Source organism: Mastigoproctus giganteus, chromosome 7 (assembly GCF_048544385.1).
Source record: "Mastigoproctus giganteus isolate SK-2022 chromosome 7, ASM4854438v1, whole genome shotgun sequence".
NCBI classification, from domain to species: Eukaryota; Metazoa; Arthropoda; class Arachnida; order Uropygi; family Thelyphonidae; genus Mastigoproctus; species Mastigoproctus giganteus.
In genome coordinates, this window is record NC_143581.1 from 89,105,500 (window position 1) to 89,121,588 (window position 16,089).

At 37.7% G+C, this 16,089-nt stretch overlaps 1 protein-coding gene across 1 annotated transcript in view; it reads right to left on the minus strand.

Annotated features, from left to right (window-relative positions):
- Positions 1-16,089, minus strand: part of LOC150083056 (leucine-rich repeat-containing protein 45-like) — a 290,375-nt gene that overhangs the window by 221,050 nt on the left and 53,236 nt on the right. The window contains exon 4 of the mRNA XM_090378378.1: positions 11,399-11,460. Coding sequence (XP_090234504.1) covers positions 11,399-11,460 — 62 coding nt within the window. The remainder of the gene's footprint in view (positions 1-11,398; positions 11,461-16,089) is intronic.

Consider the following 16,089-nt stretch of genomic DNA (forward strand, 5'->3'; position numbering starts at 1 on the left):
CAACTGTCAATATTAAACTTCATTTCTCAGCCCACAGCCCTAACTTTTCTAGATCCTGTTGCAGTAGCATACCATTATTCCTGTCACTAACCAAACTATCACTTTGGACATTAAGCCTAATATGCCTTCATCAATATCACTGATAAATACAGAACTTAACAATGGAGCGAACTAGGGCTTGCATAAAACCGAGAAATTTCAAAACAGAGTTTAACCAAAGTTTACTCTTAAAACCGGTTTTAGAACCGATTTTCTCAGACTTAGGGAAAATAATTAAAAGCTTATAACACAGGTATTTATTTTATCTTGGGTAGACTGTACAAATCGCAATCAAATATTTTAAACAAAATCTATCACCTCTTATAGTAAAAAAAAATAAAAAAATTAAAATGTTCCAAAAAAAGTAACCAGCTTGAGATTATACAAAATTACAAATTGTATTCAAATCCTTAGAATAAAAACTATCTTCTTATATAGTAAAAAAAAATAATAGACCCTATAATAATAATAATAATAATAATAATAATAATAAATAAATAAATAAAAATAATGTGAAAAAAAAACGGCTTGGGGAAATTACTTTACTATTTATTGCTCAGCTTTTTTCTGAAAATGGTCCTTTAAAAAACACAGTATATTAAGCATTTTTCCTGATAGACTTGATCTTATTTTTGTGTTAAAGAGACCAGTGATCGAAAACACTCTCTCAGATTGGACACTTGTTGATTTAATGGTCAGCAGTGCTCTATAAACTTTCTCCAGCTTTTCACTTCTACTGCTAGTTGCCTCCAAAATTTTAAATTCTATGCTGATTTCCAATTCACTCGGATATTTTGAAGGCTCTTCAGTTAATCTCTTTATTACACTATCATACTCTAGCATGAGTGTATCTCCAACATCGGAACTAGACGAGGCTTTGTTTTCTTCTAAAAGAACAGTTCGTTTATTTTCAGTTTCTTCATTCAACGCTAAGACTCCTTCTGAACATTTGCAAATAATCTCTGATAAATCTCTTCAGCGGGCTTTTTCAAAACTTGCTTACTTGGAAAATCAAAAGTTCTTGAATCTGAATCTTCTTTCCTAAACTTTTTGGGGTTCTGTAGATAGCTCAGCAAAGCCACAGTTTGGCAATTTCGTCTTGCATTGCAACGCTGCTGCAAAAGGCTTTGGTGAAACTTTAAAGTAAATGGGTTTTCTGTTGTATCAAGCTTAGCAAGCAGAAATTCTATTGAAGACTCTGCTTTAAATAAGTCTGTATCTTCTGAGGTTATAGCCTTCAGAAGCATTTCAACTGGTAGCAAAGTTTAACGTAGCAATTCAAGTGTTTTCCAGTCATCGTCAGACACAGCTTCAGTTGACAGTACTGCACATAGAGCATTTGGAATGCAATTTTTCAATTTCAAAAATTTCTCAATCATATAGAATGTGCTATCCCATCTAGTCTTGCAATCTAATATAAGTTTATATTCTTTCCCATTAAATTCTGCTTTAACAAAATTTTGTAATATGTCATTTTTGGTAGGCGATTTTCGAAAAAGCTTGCAAATTTTTCTGACCTGTTAATAGTTTGTGCAATATTGGCCATCGGATTGAAAAAATAAATGAGCTCATCGGTAAAGTCGGTTTGATAAAGCATGCCTTGCTGTCTTTCTTCAACTTCTTCATCATCACTACTTTCTTCATTATTTTCATTGTCTTTGTGAGACTCAGAGACTGTGGCACCATAAATGATTGCTCTTTCATAAAGTACATCTATAACTGACAGATGTATACAATGGGCTATACATTGTTGATGATTAGGCGTAATTTGCTTGCCAAACTTAATCATCATTGCTGCTCCATCGGTGGTGCAGGCAACAATATCCTCATCCAAGCTCAAACCAAATTCCTTCAAGTGTCTATCCACAATTTGCTCAGTTCTTCTGCTATCAAGTGAACCATTAATCTCAATAAGACCTAACGACCAATGATTGTCTTTTGAATGCACATTTATATTCATATACCTTTTATTTTGTATAGACGTATATTCATCTAGAGTCAATGAATACCGTTACTTTAAAATTAAAAAAAAACATAAAGCAGTTGAACGATCCAGACAAATGAACAAACAAAAGAAAATGGGTGTAACAAAAAACTATATTCGAGGGCTAACTAAAAAAATATTTGAATCCGGTTTTAGAAGCTCGGTTTCGGTTTTAACAACTCAATATGAAAACCGGATTTAACCGGTTTATAAAAGCGGTTTGCAAGCCCTAGAGCGAACACCAAATGCTGGGGGACTCCAATAATAACATTAATCCATGAAAAGCAATGTCCACTGATTACCACTCTCTGTCTTCTTCCACTCAACCATCCATTGTGCATAAAGTTATGCACAATGCATGGTTCTGCATTCTGCCTTGTTATCAATAACAGTATTAATGAAGAGATTTCACAGTTCATCTGTTTCATGACTAAAGAGGGTGATTACTTTTAGGAGTTCACTTCGCATTCTTTTGGAATTTATAATAATTATTATTAAGTGGAGAGTGGTTTTTAATGCTTTTTAATGCACAAGATTAAAAGGCATACTGCAGAATAAATTGTGGGTAAATTTCTTTTCAACATTAACTAAAAGAAAGGTAAAAATAATCCATAAACCATTATCCACAGCACCAACTTGTCCCTAATGCCACACTGCTCCAATTTGTACAGCAGACATTTATGTGCAACAGTATAAAAAGCTTTCCTGAAATCCAAGTATATGAATCAAAATTATTTTTTTGCATCCAGTTCTTTTATGACTGCATCGTAGTATGCAATAAAACTAGTCAGACAAGATTTCCCCTTAACAAATTCATGCTGTGTCTGAATTATAAATGCAGCCTTATCTAGATTATCCTGCATTACTTCTTTTACCAGTGACTCCATTATTTTCCCTGGAACAAAAGTTAAATTAACAGGTAATTACTCAATTTCACCATTTGATCTCCCTTTGTGATTTGGGGATGCATTCACACATGTCCAGTCTGCAGGGAGCATCCCTGAAACAACAATACTCTCGTAATTGTGATAAGGGTTTGCTTACTTCCTTCACTACCTCCCTTAACATAATTGAATAGATCTCATCCACCCGATCTGACTTTTTTATGTTTAACTTTAAAAATTTATCTTCCACCTTCCTCTCGGTTATCACAAAATCATTTAGCTTTCTATTAGTGTTTAATAAACTTCTGGCATCCCCTTCCTTAAAGAATTCCTCATGTGTGAATGTAGATGCAAAATACTCATTCAGTTTGTAAACAATTTGCGCAGGTCCATCAACAGTTGAACTGACAATATCAAATAGACCACTTGAATACATCCCCTTCCTTCTAGCGTTAGAAGGAAGGGGATGTATTCAAGTGGTCTACTTGATATTGTCAGTTGGTATGAAGAGCCTAGCAGCTTCTGTGATTAATTCCTTGATTGCTTCCCACATAGAATTTGCTGATAGTAACATCATAAGTTGGCCACACTGTATAGAATTTAAAAACTGTCTGAGATAATCAGATCAAGAGTATTACTCTCTCTTATTGCCTCTCTAAATGCTGCTTTAGAAAATAGTCGTCTAATAACACAAAAGTCTTGCTAGTGTGTGAGTGACAAACCCACAAGTTCCAGTCAATATCTGGAAAGTTAAAATCTCCTATTATAAGACATTCTGATTTACCAGTCCGCTATTTCTCTGTGCAGCTGATCGTTGTACTCATCAGTCATTAGGCCTGTAACACATTCCTACTCCCATTTTTGCTTCCAAGTGCTTATGCCACACCAAACTGACTTAACATTGCACTGGCCACACATGTCTACTGGATGCACTGCCTTAGATTTTATGTGCTTCTTAACTAAGAGCATAACCATTCCCCCCACTCCAGTGGTGATAATCAGATATCGCCAGTGGAGTGGGGGGGGAATGGTTATGCTCTTAATTAGGGGCACCTCCGTAGCCAGGTGGGAAGGAGCAACAGTGCGAAGCACGTGCTTCTTGATTAGACCGGGGTTCGAGCCCGTCACCACCAAATACGGAGGATGTGGAAAGGTCAGGGAATGACCACCGCATATTCCCGGAGCAATATGGCCTTAGTTGCTAATGCTCCTAAAAACCAAATAACCAACTCTGCTCTTAGTTAAGAAACAAATATGCTCTTAGTTAAGAAGAAGTTAACTTACACATTGTATGTTAACCCTTAGTTAACATAAAATCTGTTATGTTATACACATTGTACAATATTCAAATTCTGTATCCCTTATATCAAAGTGCATCACATCTCTGATATCCCAACATCATCTGCAATTGATGTCTTGACCAGCACTTCAAATTCATCATATTTATTTACTAGGCTCCTAGCATTAGTGTACATGAAAATATACGTGAACACTAGTTACCCTAAAATAGCCTATGTATTTACTTATTTCATGATGACTCCCAGCAGTCCTTGAAGTACCCATACCTTGCTTTCAAGGCTGGTGCTCATTCCAATAGAAATAGTGAAAGAATCACTTTCAACTCTGCCTGTGGCTATTGTTAATCTATTATTCTGTTTATTTCCCCCCTCCAAGCTAACAGTTTTCTGACTCAACTAACACTACCTCAATAGCATCAGCAAATATTTTTGCATCCTTTCCGTTTAAGTGTATCCCATCCCTCTAGAAGAAGTCTCTCCTGTTAACAAGCACAGACCACACTGAGAAAAATTCTATTCTGCAAATGTGCAAATGTATCCCCAATTCACAAAGGGGGATCGAAGGGTGACATGAGTAATTACAGACCAGTTAGTTTAACTTCTATTCCGGGGAAAATAATGGAGTCACTGGTTAAAGATGCATTGCAGGATCATCTAGACAAAACTGCTGCAATAATTCAAACACAACATGGGTTTGTTAAGGGAAAGTCTTGTCTGACAAATTTGATAGGATATTAATGTGGTTACAAAGGAACTGGATGCAAAAAATAATTTTGATATCATCTATTTGGATTTCAGGAAAGCTTTTGACACTGTTGCGCATGCAAGACTATTGTACAAATTGGAGCAGAATGGTATTAAGGGTAAGTTGCTACAATGGATAAAAGGATGGTTGAGTGGGAGAAGACAGAGGGTGGTAATTAATGGGTGCTGCTCTTCGTGGACTAATGTTATTAGTGGAGTCCCACAGGGTTCGGTGTTGGGTCCCCTGTTGTTTTGTGTATTTATCAATGATATTGATGAAGGTATATCAGGCTTAATGTCAAAGTTTGCAGATGATACAAAGGTTGGCAGGGTTGTTAATGACAGTAATGGCAGTGTGCTAATGCAACAGGATCTAGATAATTTGGGCAGATGGGCTAAGAAGTGGCAACTGAAGTTTAACCTTGACAAATGCAAAGTACTGCATATGAGTAGAAGTAACCCCAGAGAAACGTACCAACTGTGTGGTACTACACTTAAGGTGGTAGAAAATGAAAAAAGACCTGGGAGTAATTGTGCAGGCAGATATGATGTTTTCTGAGCAATGTAGACAGGCTGCCAGGGCAGGTCATGGGGTTTTGTCAATGATATATAGGAATTTTGCTAGCAGGGAAAAGGAGGTGATTATCCCTCTGTATAAGGCAATGGTCAGGCCACGCCTTGAGTACTGCGTACAGGTCTGGAGGCCTCATTTTAGGAAGGATGTAGATTTGTTTCAGCGTGTACAGAGAAGGGCAACAAGATTGGTGAGGGGAATGAAGAGATACTCTTACCAAGAGAGGCTTAAGTTCTGCAAATTGCAGTGGCTGGAGACTAGGCACCTGCGTGGTGATCTGATTGAGGTGTATAAGGCCTTGAATGGGTTGAGCACGCTGAATTCTAATGGGATCCTTCCACTTGTTCAGATTACGAACCGAAGGGGGCATAAATTCAAATTAAGAAAAGACAGATGTAGAATAGTTGTGCGGAAATTTGCCTTTAGCCAGCGGGTGGTTAATTGCTGGAACAAACTTCCATCTGTCATTGTGGAAGTTGATAGGTTAAATAAATTTAAGGAGAAACTGGACAAGCATTTGGAGGGAATGGTGTGATTTTTTTTTTTTTGGCTGATGCTGCATAAGCTCATACACATGCTTTCTTGCATCACATGCCGCCACTACTACTACTACTACTATTCCGTGAGCCTTGCACAATCTCTTCAGGGCTGAGTTGATTGATAAGACTCTCATCATGTACTCTCTTTGATCATGTCTGGGCAGAATTGCATATGCTTTCAAATATACCCCTAACTTGTAACTTTTGTTAACATTGTCCTGTAAAAATGGCTGCCACAGCCGAGTGATCAGGCACAGGATAACTACACATGCCTTGAGTGACTTGGGTTCAAGCCTGTGACTGATAAATACGGTGCTGTTTCTTGTATTCTCTCTCTCTCTCTATCTTGTGAACTCCTCTGACTGTGTGGTCATCCCAAAGTATAAACAGAAAATTTATTTATTTACTTGTTAAGTAAATAAATAAATTAAGTGTATCCCATCCCTCTGCAGTCTGCAGATCTCCTACTCTTAACATCATTAGTGCGAACGTGTACAACAATATCACCTTTTGTGGCCTTAAAAGATGATTTCTGCTCTACAATGTCATCAACTTTTGCCCCTGGCAGACACCCTTGGTCCTATTCCACCTATCCTTTTTGCACAATATATTTCCCGTTTCCCTGCCAATAGAATGGCCGACAACAACTAGCTCTGTGGGACTAATGCATTCTGCCTTGTTATCAATAACAGTATTAATGAAGAGATTTCACAGTTCATCTGTTTCATGACTAAAGAGGGTGACTTAGGAGTTCACTTCGCATTCTTTTTGAATTTATAATAATTATTAAGTGGAGAGTGGTTTTTAATGCTTTTAATGCACAAGATTATAAGGCATACTGTAGAATAAACTGTGGGTAAATTTCTTTTCAACATTAACTAAAAGAAAGGTTAAAATAATCCATAAACCATTTTTCAAAACTGTATAATTTGTTTTCAGTAGAAATAACCTTGATTTCAGGCCATTAAAGCATTGGGTTCTTAGAGTAGTAATGTAGCATTAACTCAAGATCTTACATCATTTCTTCCTGGCAAAAGGAAGAAATGATTATCTCCTGTTTTCTTAAATCCTGTCTTTTACTCCTGGACAAAAAGGAACTATCAAAAAAGTTTTTCAAAAAAAAAAACAAACTTAGTTTTGTCCACTGAAAACTTGTTTTGGATTACAAGAAGCAAATTCAAACATTTAAAATGTTTGAATAAACCACTACTAGCACTAAATATTTTGATCTTAGAACTCTAACTAAACTCTGAGTCCTCAAAAAAAAAATCTAAAAGCTTTTTCTTGATTAAGATTGATACTGAGAGGCATGTTATGCTGGTACACAAAATAAACACGCAGTAGTCTATCATTGGCAATTCGACAATTAACATTGGCGAATGGAATGTTCGAACGGGGCACCACGTTGGACAAAAGGAAATCATTGCCCAAGAACTACTTAGGTGCAAGATATCAATCGCGGCATTATCCGAATTAAGGCTCACCGGGTCTGGAACGATGATCATCCAACCACCAGCACCTAATGAAGCGGTTATGCTATTCTACTCTGGTGGTGAGAAACGAGAAGCAGGAGTGGGCTTTATGGTCGATGCTCAGGCCACCAGTAGTGTGATCGCTTTCCAACCAATATCGGACCGCCTGGCAGTCCTTACTGTCAAGGGCACCATCAAGACCCATATTATCTCCGCCTATGCGCCAACTGAGACTAGCCTGGACCCGACCAAGAATGACTTCTACAACCAGCTCCAACATACGCTGGATTCAATTCCGCAGACAGAAGTGATCATCCTCGCAGGGGACTTTAATGCCCATATTGGCGTGGACAGATCTGGTTGGGAAACAACAATGGGCAAGTTTGGCCACGGGAAGATCAATGACAACGGCTTACGTTTGTTGTCCTTTGCCGCATCTAACAACCTAATCATTGGAAACAGCCATTTCCAGCACCCTCAAAAACATCAACTTACATGGCGAAATCCATCTGGCAAGGACTCAGCAATCCTGGACTACATTTTGATCAATGCCAGATTTCGCTCATCACTCATGGACGTTCGTGCCATGAGGGGACCTGATTGCGGATCTGATCACTACCTCATCCGGGCTAAGGTGCAGCTCAAATTACGGCATGCAAAAAGATCATCTCGGTCAGCCAAGCTGGACTGGAGGCAGCTAATGAATGCTGCCAACAAACAGGCATATCAGATCGCCCTATCCAACCGCTTCGAGATGCTGGCCGTGCCCGAGGATATAAATGAAGAAGAAAAGCAGATCTCTGATGCCATCCTGGAATGTGCCAAGCCCCTATGTCCACCTGCCCGACGTCGAACGCAACCATGGATATCAGACGAGTGCCTCGACCTCGTGGACAAACGGAAACAGGCAAAGTTGGTCGACTTTGAACGGTACCGGCAGCTAAACCGAGAAGTCCGACAAAGAATGACAGCAGAAAGAGAAGCATACTGGAACCAAGTGGCAGACGATCTTGAAGTGGCGGCATCCAAAAACGAGTATCGCACTCTCTACCGCACCCTCAGATGTCTGAGTGGAAAGACCAAATTGACTAGTGACAACATCAAGAATGCTGATGGGACCTTCGTGCGATCACCATCCGAACGCCTGCAACGGTGGAGTGAATTCTTCAAAGCTTTGTATAATCACGACCCACCTCAGGGACCGCCAGCAACAGCACTCTCGATCGACCCCCCTGAGGTCTCCATGGTCGATGTTGAGCCTACAGTAGAAGAAGTGAAAGCAGCCATACAATCCCTGAAGAATGGCAGGGCACCAGGAGTGGACCAAGTCACCACAGAAGCGATCAAAGCCGGGGGAAATGTACTGCTTCGCCGACTACACTCACTCCTCAAAACCATCTGGTGCACTGAACAAATTCCGTTAACATGGAGGAAAGCCATTATCGTACCGATCCACAAGAAAGGTGATAACCGGGACTGCAAGAACTACCGTGGCATCAGCCTCCTTTCCATCATCGGAAAGGTCTTTATGAAGATCATCCAGTCAAGACTGCAAAAACATCGCGAGCAAACCAGTCGAGAAGAACAGGCAGGATTTAGACCTGGGCGAGGATGCTGTGATCAAATCTTTGCCATTCGTCAGCTGATGGAGGAGAGGATCCGGTGTGGACAGCGAACCGTCATTGTTTTCATTGACTTTAAGTCTGCTTTCGACTGTGTCCACCGGCCTGCCTTATGGAAACTACTAGAGGTTGAACATGTACCTCGAAAAGTCATCACACTCCTCCAAACTGCATACAACGGTTTAACCAGCCAGGTGCGCATCCAGAACGATTTATCTGAGGAATTTACCATCCAAACTGGAGTCCGCCAAGGGGATGTAGCCTCCCCGTTGCTTTTCAACATCGTGGTCGACGCCATTATGAGGCAAGCATTCAGAAACAGACAGGGCATACAATATGACAAGGATCACTATGTGACTGACCTGATGTTTGCTGATGATAGTGCTATCCTTGCCGGTAACAACGCTGAAGCCACGGACATCCTCTACGACATTGCCCGCATTGCCCGGCCATACGGTTTGAAGATCAATGCTGGTAAGACAAAGGCCCTGACAACAGATGGGTCGCAAGCCACCATCTATCTCGAAGGCGTCCAGATCGAGCAAGTGCAGGACTTTAAATACCTTGGGTCGCTGGTCCAGGAGAAGAAAGTTGCATCCACCATGGAAATCCACAGCAGAATTGGACAGGCGGCCACTGCGTTCGCCTCGCTCAAATGGTGTCTGTGGAAGAGGACCAACATTTCCACAAAGACTAAAATCCGACTCTTCCGGACTTTGATTCTGCCCATTCTTCTTTACGGATCGGAAACATGGATTTGTCTCAAATTAGATTTGAACAAACTTGAGGTATTCCAAATGCGATGCCTGCGGCAGATCTTGGGCATCTCTCTTCGCGACCGCATCACTAATGATACCATCCGTGCCAGATGCCAACAGCAACCAACCATTGCTGACCAAATCCAGAAGCGAAGACTCAGATGGTTTGGCCACGTATGTAGAATGGGCACGAACAGAATACCATCCACACTCCTTTGGAGACAACGACCCACCCAATGGAGCATCCAACGGACTGCGCCTAGGAAAACGTGGGCCAAGCAAGTGGAAGATGACTTGAAGAGCCGACGTCTCGACCTTAACCAGGCCAGGACTGAAGCCATGGATCGTAAGGTATGGAAGAACATCACAGAGCAAGTCCGAAACCCTGCGGCACCTACAGCAGCATACTGGTTGCATGGCCAACCGCCTCCCCCAGCTGCCAGCTAAGGACCAAAGAAGAAGAAGAAGAAGTCTATCATACCTTACCAACAAGTTATCCCTACCTTTTACTAATTTAATTTCAGCCAGAAATTGTTTCAATATTATAGTCTTTGTATTTTTCAGCATTCTTAACTATGGTTCCTATCATGGTAGGAGGAAGAACACTACGACATCTAGCAACAATATCAGCAAGCAAGTTCACCTTTTTGAATAACATTCAGGGCTGGCGCTGGTGTTTGTGGTGCCCTTGTAAAAGCACCTAATTTATATGGTCACACATATATATGCAGTAGCACATCTAACAGCACCTATTTTAAGCAGTGTCTGTGGCAAGTGCCTCACTTGCGCACCCCTAGCATCAGCCCTGATAACATTCAATTACAACTAATTTCAAAATAAAAAAAGTACATTGATCCTGTCTTTTACTCCTGGACCGCTTTAATTAATAATAATAAAAAAATAAAAAAAAAACATCTAATTTCACATCTAATGCATCACATTTCCTCTCTGAAGTGAAATGATGAAATTAAATAAATTATCACAAAGATCTCAAAAAAAGACTACAGTTAACAATGTTTTGAGCGGTACCAAAACAAAACCAAGATGAAACAAACAATATCACAAAGTGCAGCCAACTGCTTGAGACCCATAGCATCAGTTGTTTAAAGAAATACAAAAACAGATCACCCATGATGATTTCTAAACTTCCATGACAATGAAATCATCAGCGGTGTGGTCTATCTATTCAGTGGCAAGGGGAAAAACCAACGTCCTATATATTTATTTTTACAGTCACAAAATGAGAATATTTATCTTTGCAAACAACATTTGATTATAGTTTTTACTTTTGTGTGACTCAGGTATAAAGCACAATCAATTATGGTAAAATATTATATTTTGAATATACAAGTGAGAGAATAGATGTATCAGCAGAGGTCTTGTTATAATTGGTTAATGGCATACGAGTAAAATGAAAGATATTAGGAAGTGGTGAATGCAACTGAGATACCAAAGTTCAAAAATAACACAAATCCAAACCTTACCTTAAAATTTAAATGTTTCACTGAATTATTCTTGCAAAGACCCTGAACTATTAGCTCTAGTCCTTCATAAAAAAGCAAAAATTAAATAATTATAGTGATATAAAAAGACAAAATTTCTTATAATATAAAATATAGGGCAGGGCATCATAAGTCAGGCCATGCATGAAATTTTCATTTTTTATTCATTAAAAGATAAATGAGGAATCACTTCAACAATGATAAATCAGCAATGACACCAAGATGAAAAAAAAAAAAAAAAAAGTACACTGATCTAATATGATCACTGAGTTGCATGTTGAGCAGGTATATCTGGTCTCAATATAATACCAAATATATGATTCTGTTTTGTAGTTGCTTCTTTGTTCAGTTACAAATTAACTCAGATTGAACAAAAAACGTAGTTGTTAAAGCTAAATCAGTCTATAAGTGAACACAGAGGCAGCAATAAGAAATTTTATGTTTTATACATAATTAAAATTGTTTTTTATTTTAAATTTTATACTCTACAATGAATAAACTTTCAGTTGTAATGTGTTGCTAATGCTATTGTAGGAATAATCAATTAAACATTATTATCACATTAATAGTATTAGAGCATGATTCTATTTAAATTTCGGATTTGTGTGTGTGTGTGGTGTAATTTTTTATTTTGGTGGGAGGCATTATAGGCATTAAGGCCTAACAGACTGTCTAGCAATTAGTGTGCTAGCAGTTGTCAGTTCGCCTATTGATCTATGTTGAAAAATTAAAATGAAATAAAGTAAAGGAATATAAAAAGTAATTTTTTAAAATGAATATAAAAATTAGAGGAAATAGGAAAATTATTAAAGAATAAAAATAAAGTTAGAGAAGGAGGAGGGAAAAGGGGGTATTAGGAATATATTTAGGAAAAATTACATTCATTCATATGGCTATCTCTCCGCTACTTCCTCAGGGGCTTTGAGCAGACATACAGGCATAACAAATGAATGTCTCATGCATACACATTACTGTAGTCCCAATAACAGTTTTACTAACTTCACTATCATATTTAGTTTTAGGTATCCTAATTATGAAATAGCTGAAAATTTAATTTTAGATTGGTATTAACGGTAAACTGGGATTGGGACTCAAAGCCCAATGGGTATGTATCGGCATAAAGTACAAGGTATTTTTTATTTTGCCTGCATTTACCTGCAATCATTATGGATGGTGATCAGTATAAGAAAGGATTTAAATCAGCCCAGTGCCAAATTTATAGATGGTGGCTGGTGTGCCATCTGGTCTATTTGAATGTCTGGTGGTAATCATAATTATAATTGATTAATTAATTGATCTATTTATTTAGGACTACGTGTTCCCAATTTGTAGGTATTAAATATTACATTTGTAATAGTTCATTTGGGTTAGAGGTAAATAAATATAGGAATAAATTATATTTATATATTTTAATACAACTTTAAACAAAATTTCAATACTATATTAGTGATGTTATCCACTGGACAAGGACAAGGACTGATATAATCTTTCTACAGCATAACAGTCAACTTATGCCCAGTGGATTAACTATTTACATCCTCCCACAGTAGTGATTTTTATTATTACAGTGCATTGGAATTTATTTTGACTATAAACTGGTGGTGGGGTGAAGTGTAATTGTATATGTGATATAGTTTTGCTGTCAATTCTATAATTATCCAGCGAAATATGATAGGAAATAGTCTACTTAGGCTATATGTGTCCAAAGTAGTGGGATTGGCAGGCAGTTTAATACAGTCAGGATCAGCCTTAGAACTATTATTATTATTATTGTTGTTGTTGTTTTCATTTTAGGGTTTGAATTTGAACATTGGGTTACAACACGGTCAGTCAATGAGCCTTGTCTGAGGGCAATAAACCCGGGGGTCTAATGGGGGCCAAAGAGTTGCTCTGTGACCCTATCAGGATTAATGTCAGTGTGATGTAGGATTAAATTGGCTTGAATAGTTGCATTTATATGGAATCTGATAAACTTAACTGGTATTTTATTCTTAATTAAATTGGCTTTTAGTTTTATTAATTAGTCCAGCATATTGTCCCGGTTGCTCATTATTATATTGGTTTGAATTCTAATTATGTTGCCATGTATTTGTTTTGCTAAAAATGTCTCCCAGTTTGTAAGTTTAATAGTTTAATGGCTTGGAAGTTTAAGTGGTCACTTTTGTAAAAATGCCAGGCATAGACTTTAATTTCTTTAATTATGATTTTGCTATAGAGGTAAATGGCTTGGAAGTGGCTATTCGGATTGGTCCATTCAATGGTCAGGTCTAGGAGATATATTTCCGATGCCAATTTATTGAATTTATCACAATCGACAACTAAAACATCATCAATATATCTGAAGAATATTATGCTGTCTTTTATTTTGTTTTCATGGTAGTGCAAGTAGAGGTTGGCAATGGAACATGAGCTGCTCACTCTCATTGCCACACCTCTACTTTGCACGTAGATATAATGCCCATACGTATGTAATTGTTAATTACACACAATGTTATTAGATCTATCCAGTATTGTGTATTACAGCCTAGTATTTCCTGATATTCTTTGTAATAGTCAATTACTATTTTTTTTTTAGATTATCATGCAATATACTGGTAAATATATTTTTGAAATCGTAGGAGTACACTTTGCTGATATTATTATTTTTGACGTGTTCTATTTAGTTTCTATTGTCAGAAATGAATTAGGCATTGATGAGGTTGGTGGTTATTAAGCGTAGTTTAGCCTCCAGTTTTTTACTGGGGTTTTTAATGTAGCTTTTCTACTTATGGTAATGAATCTTCTGCCTACACGGACTTTATGGAACTTCAGGTATTATATCTACTTTGCACATAGATATAATACCCATAAGTATGTAATTGTTAATTACACACAATGTTATTAGATCTATCCAGTATTGTGTATTACAGCCTAGTATCTCCTGATATTCTTTGTAATAGTCAATTACTATTTTTTTTTTAGATTATCATGCAATATACTGGTAAATATATTTTTGAAATTGTAGGAGTACACTTTACTGATATTATTATTTTTGACGTGTTCTATTTAGTTTCTATTGTCAGAAATGAATTAGGCATTGATGAGGTTGGTGGTTATTAAGTGTAGTTTAGCCTGCAGTTTTTTACTGGGGTTTTTAATGTAGCTTTTCTACTTATGGTAATGAATCTGCTGCCTACAGGGACTTTATGGAACTTCAGGATCCAATAACCAAATGGAAATCTAGTATTATCAATTTTTAATTTAACGTTTTTCGTCCATGGCTATTCGTTTTTTTGTAATGGTACAGGATAGGGAGAGGAGTGTGTAAATTTATATGTTTTGCTATTGTTCAATTCCTTTTTGGGTGTGTCTCTGTAAATTATTTTTTCAAATTATACTGAAGTTATTATTAGCTTTGTCTGTGCTGATAATAACAGATTAATGATATATCTCTTTTGGGGATTACCCTGACTTCTAATCTCTCTTGGCACAAGCACATTACAAATATTGCTTCCTCTGCATCTAAAAAACTCGGTTTTCTCTTTCGCTCTCAGCGTTACTTTTCTTCCAAACAGCTGTTCACTCTGTACAAATCACAAATCTGCCCTACCATGGAATATTGTTCACAAATCTGGGTTGGTGCCCCCAAATCTCAGGCTTCTATATTCCATTCAGAAGAGGGCAGTTAGGTTAATGGTTAATTAATGACTCCTCTCTAATGGAGTCTCTCCACTCGTTGAAAAAAAATTAGGAAATTTTTTTTTTTTTTAATGATAGAGATCATCCCTATCTGTTTCTCTAAATCTACAAAAACCTAGTGGCTTGTCATTGTTTCTACCTATTGCATCTTGGCTGTGTATGTCACTCCTCCACTCTACTTAATGACTCCAGGTAACTTTTAGTTTCGGTTTTGATTTCCCTTCTTCTCTACAAGCCTATGGTATTGTTGTTGTTGTTGTTATTTGGTTTTTAGGAGCATTAGCAACTAAGGCTATATTGCTCCGGTGCGGTGGTCATTCCCTGACCTTTCCGCATACTCCGTATTTGGTGGTGACGGGCTCGAACCCCGGTCTAATCAAGAAGCGTGTGCTACGCACTGGTGCTCCTTCCCACCTGGCTACGGAGGCACCTCCTATGGTATTAACACCCATTTTTACTAATGCTTGCTTATACCAGAACCCTTTCTTTAAGGTTGGGCCTTACACACCCAGTAAGTTCAGTATTTTTAATGACTTTTTCTACACTTTTTTTTCTCTATACTACTTTTTTCTACTTTTTCTCTATTTTTTTCCCGTTCATAAAACTATTAATGCAATACGAGGGTGATAAGAACGCTGCCTCTATCCTCAATGCTATCACTATTTTCGCCTTCTTTTGAACATCTTTTCTCCCCTCCCCTAGAATTTACCATTCTCTATACCATTTGCTTGTCTATACTTTTTCATTACCTTTCACCCCTTCTGCACTTTACATACATTTGTATTATATTCCATATTACACTTCTGTAAATTAAACATTTTCTACTACTATTATGATAAAAGGCCACATATTTGCCCCTCTTTTTCTAATACTACAGACAAGTTTGGAAATGCAGTGCCTGATACATGGTCAGGAGTAGTCCCCTGATGAATTTCCTGGCTATGTATCATATTTTCATCTAGTATATTCAGATTTTGCATATTTGCCATCCTCTG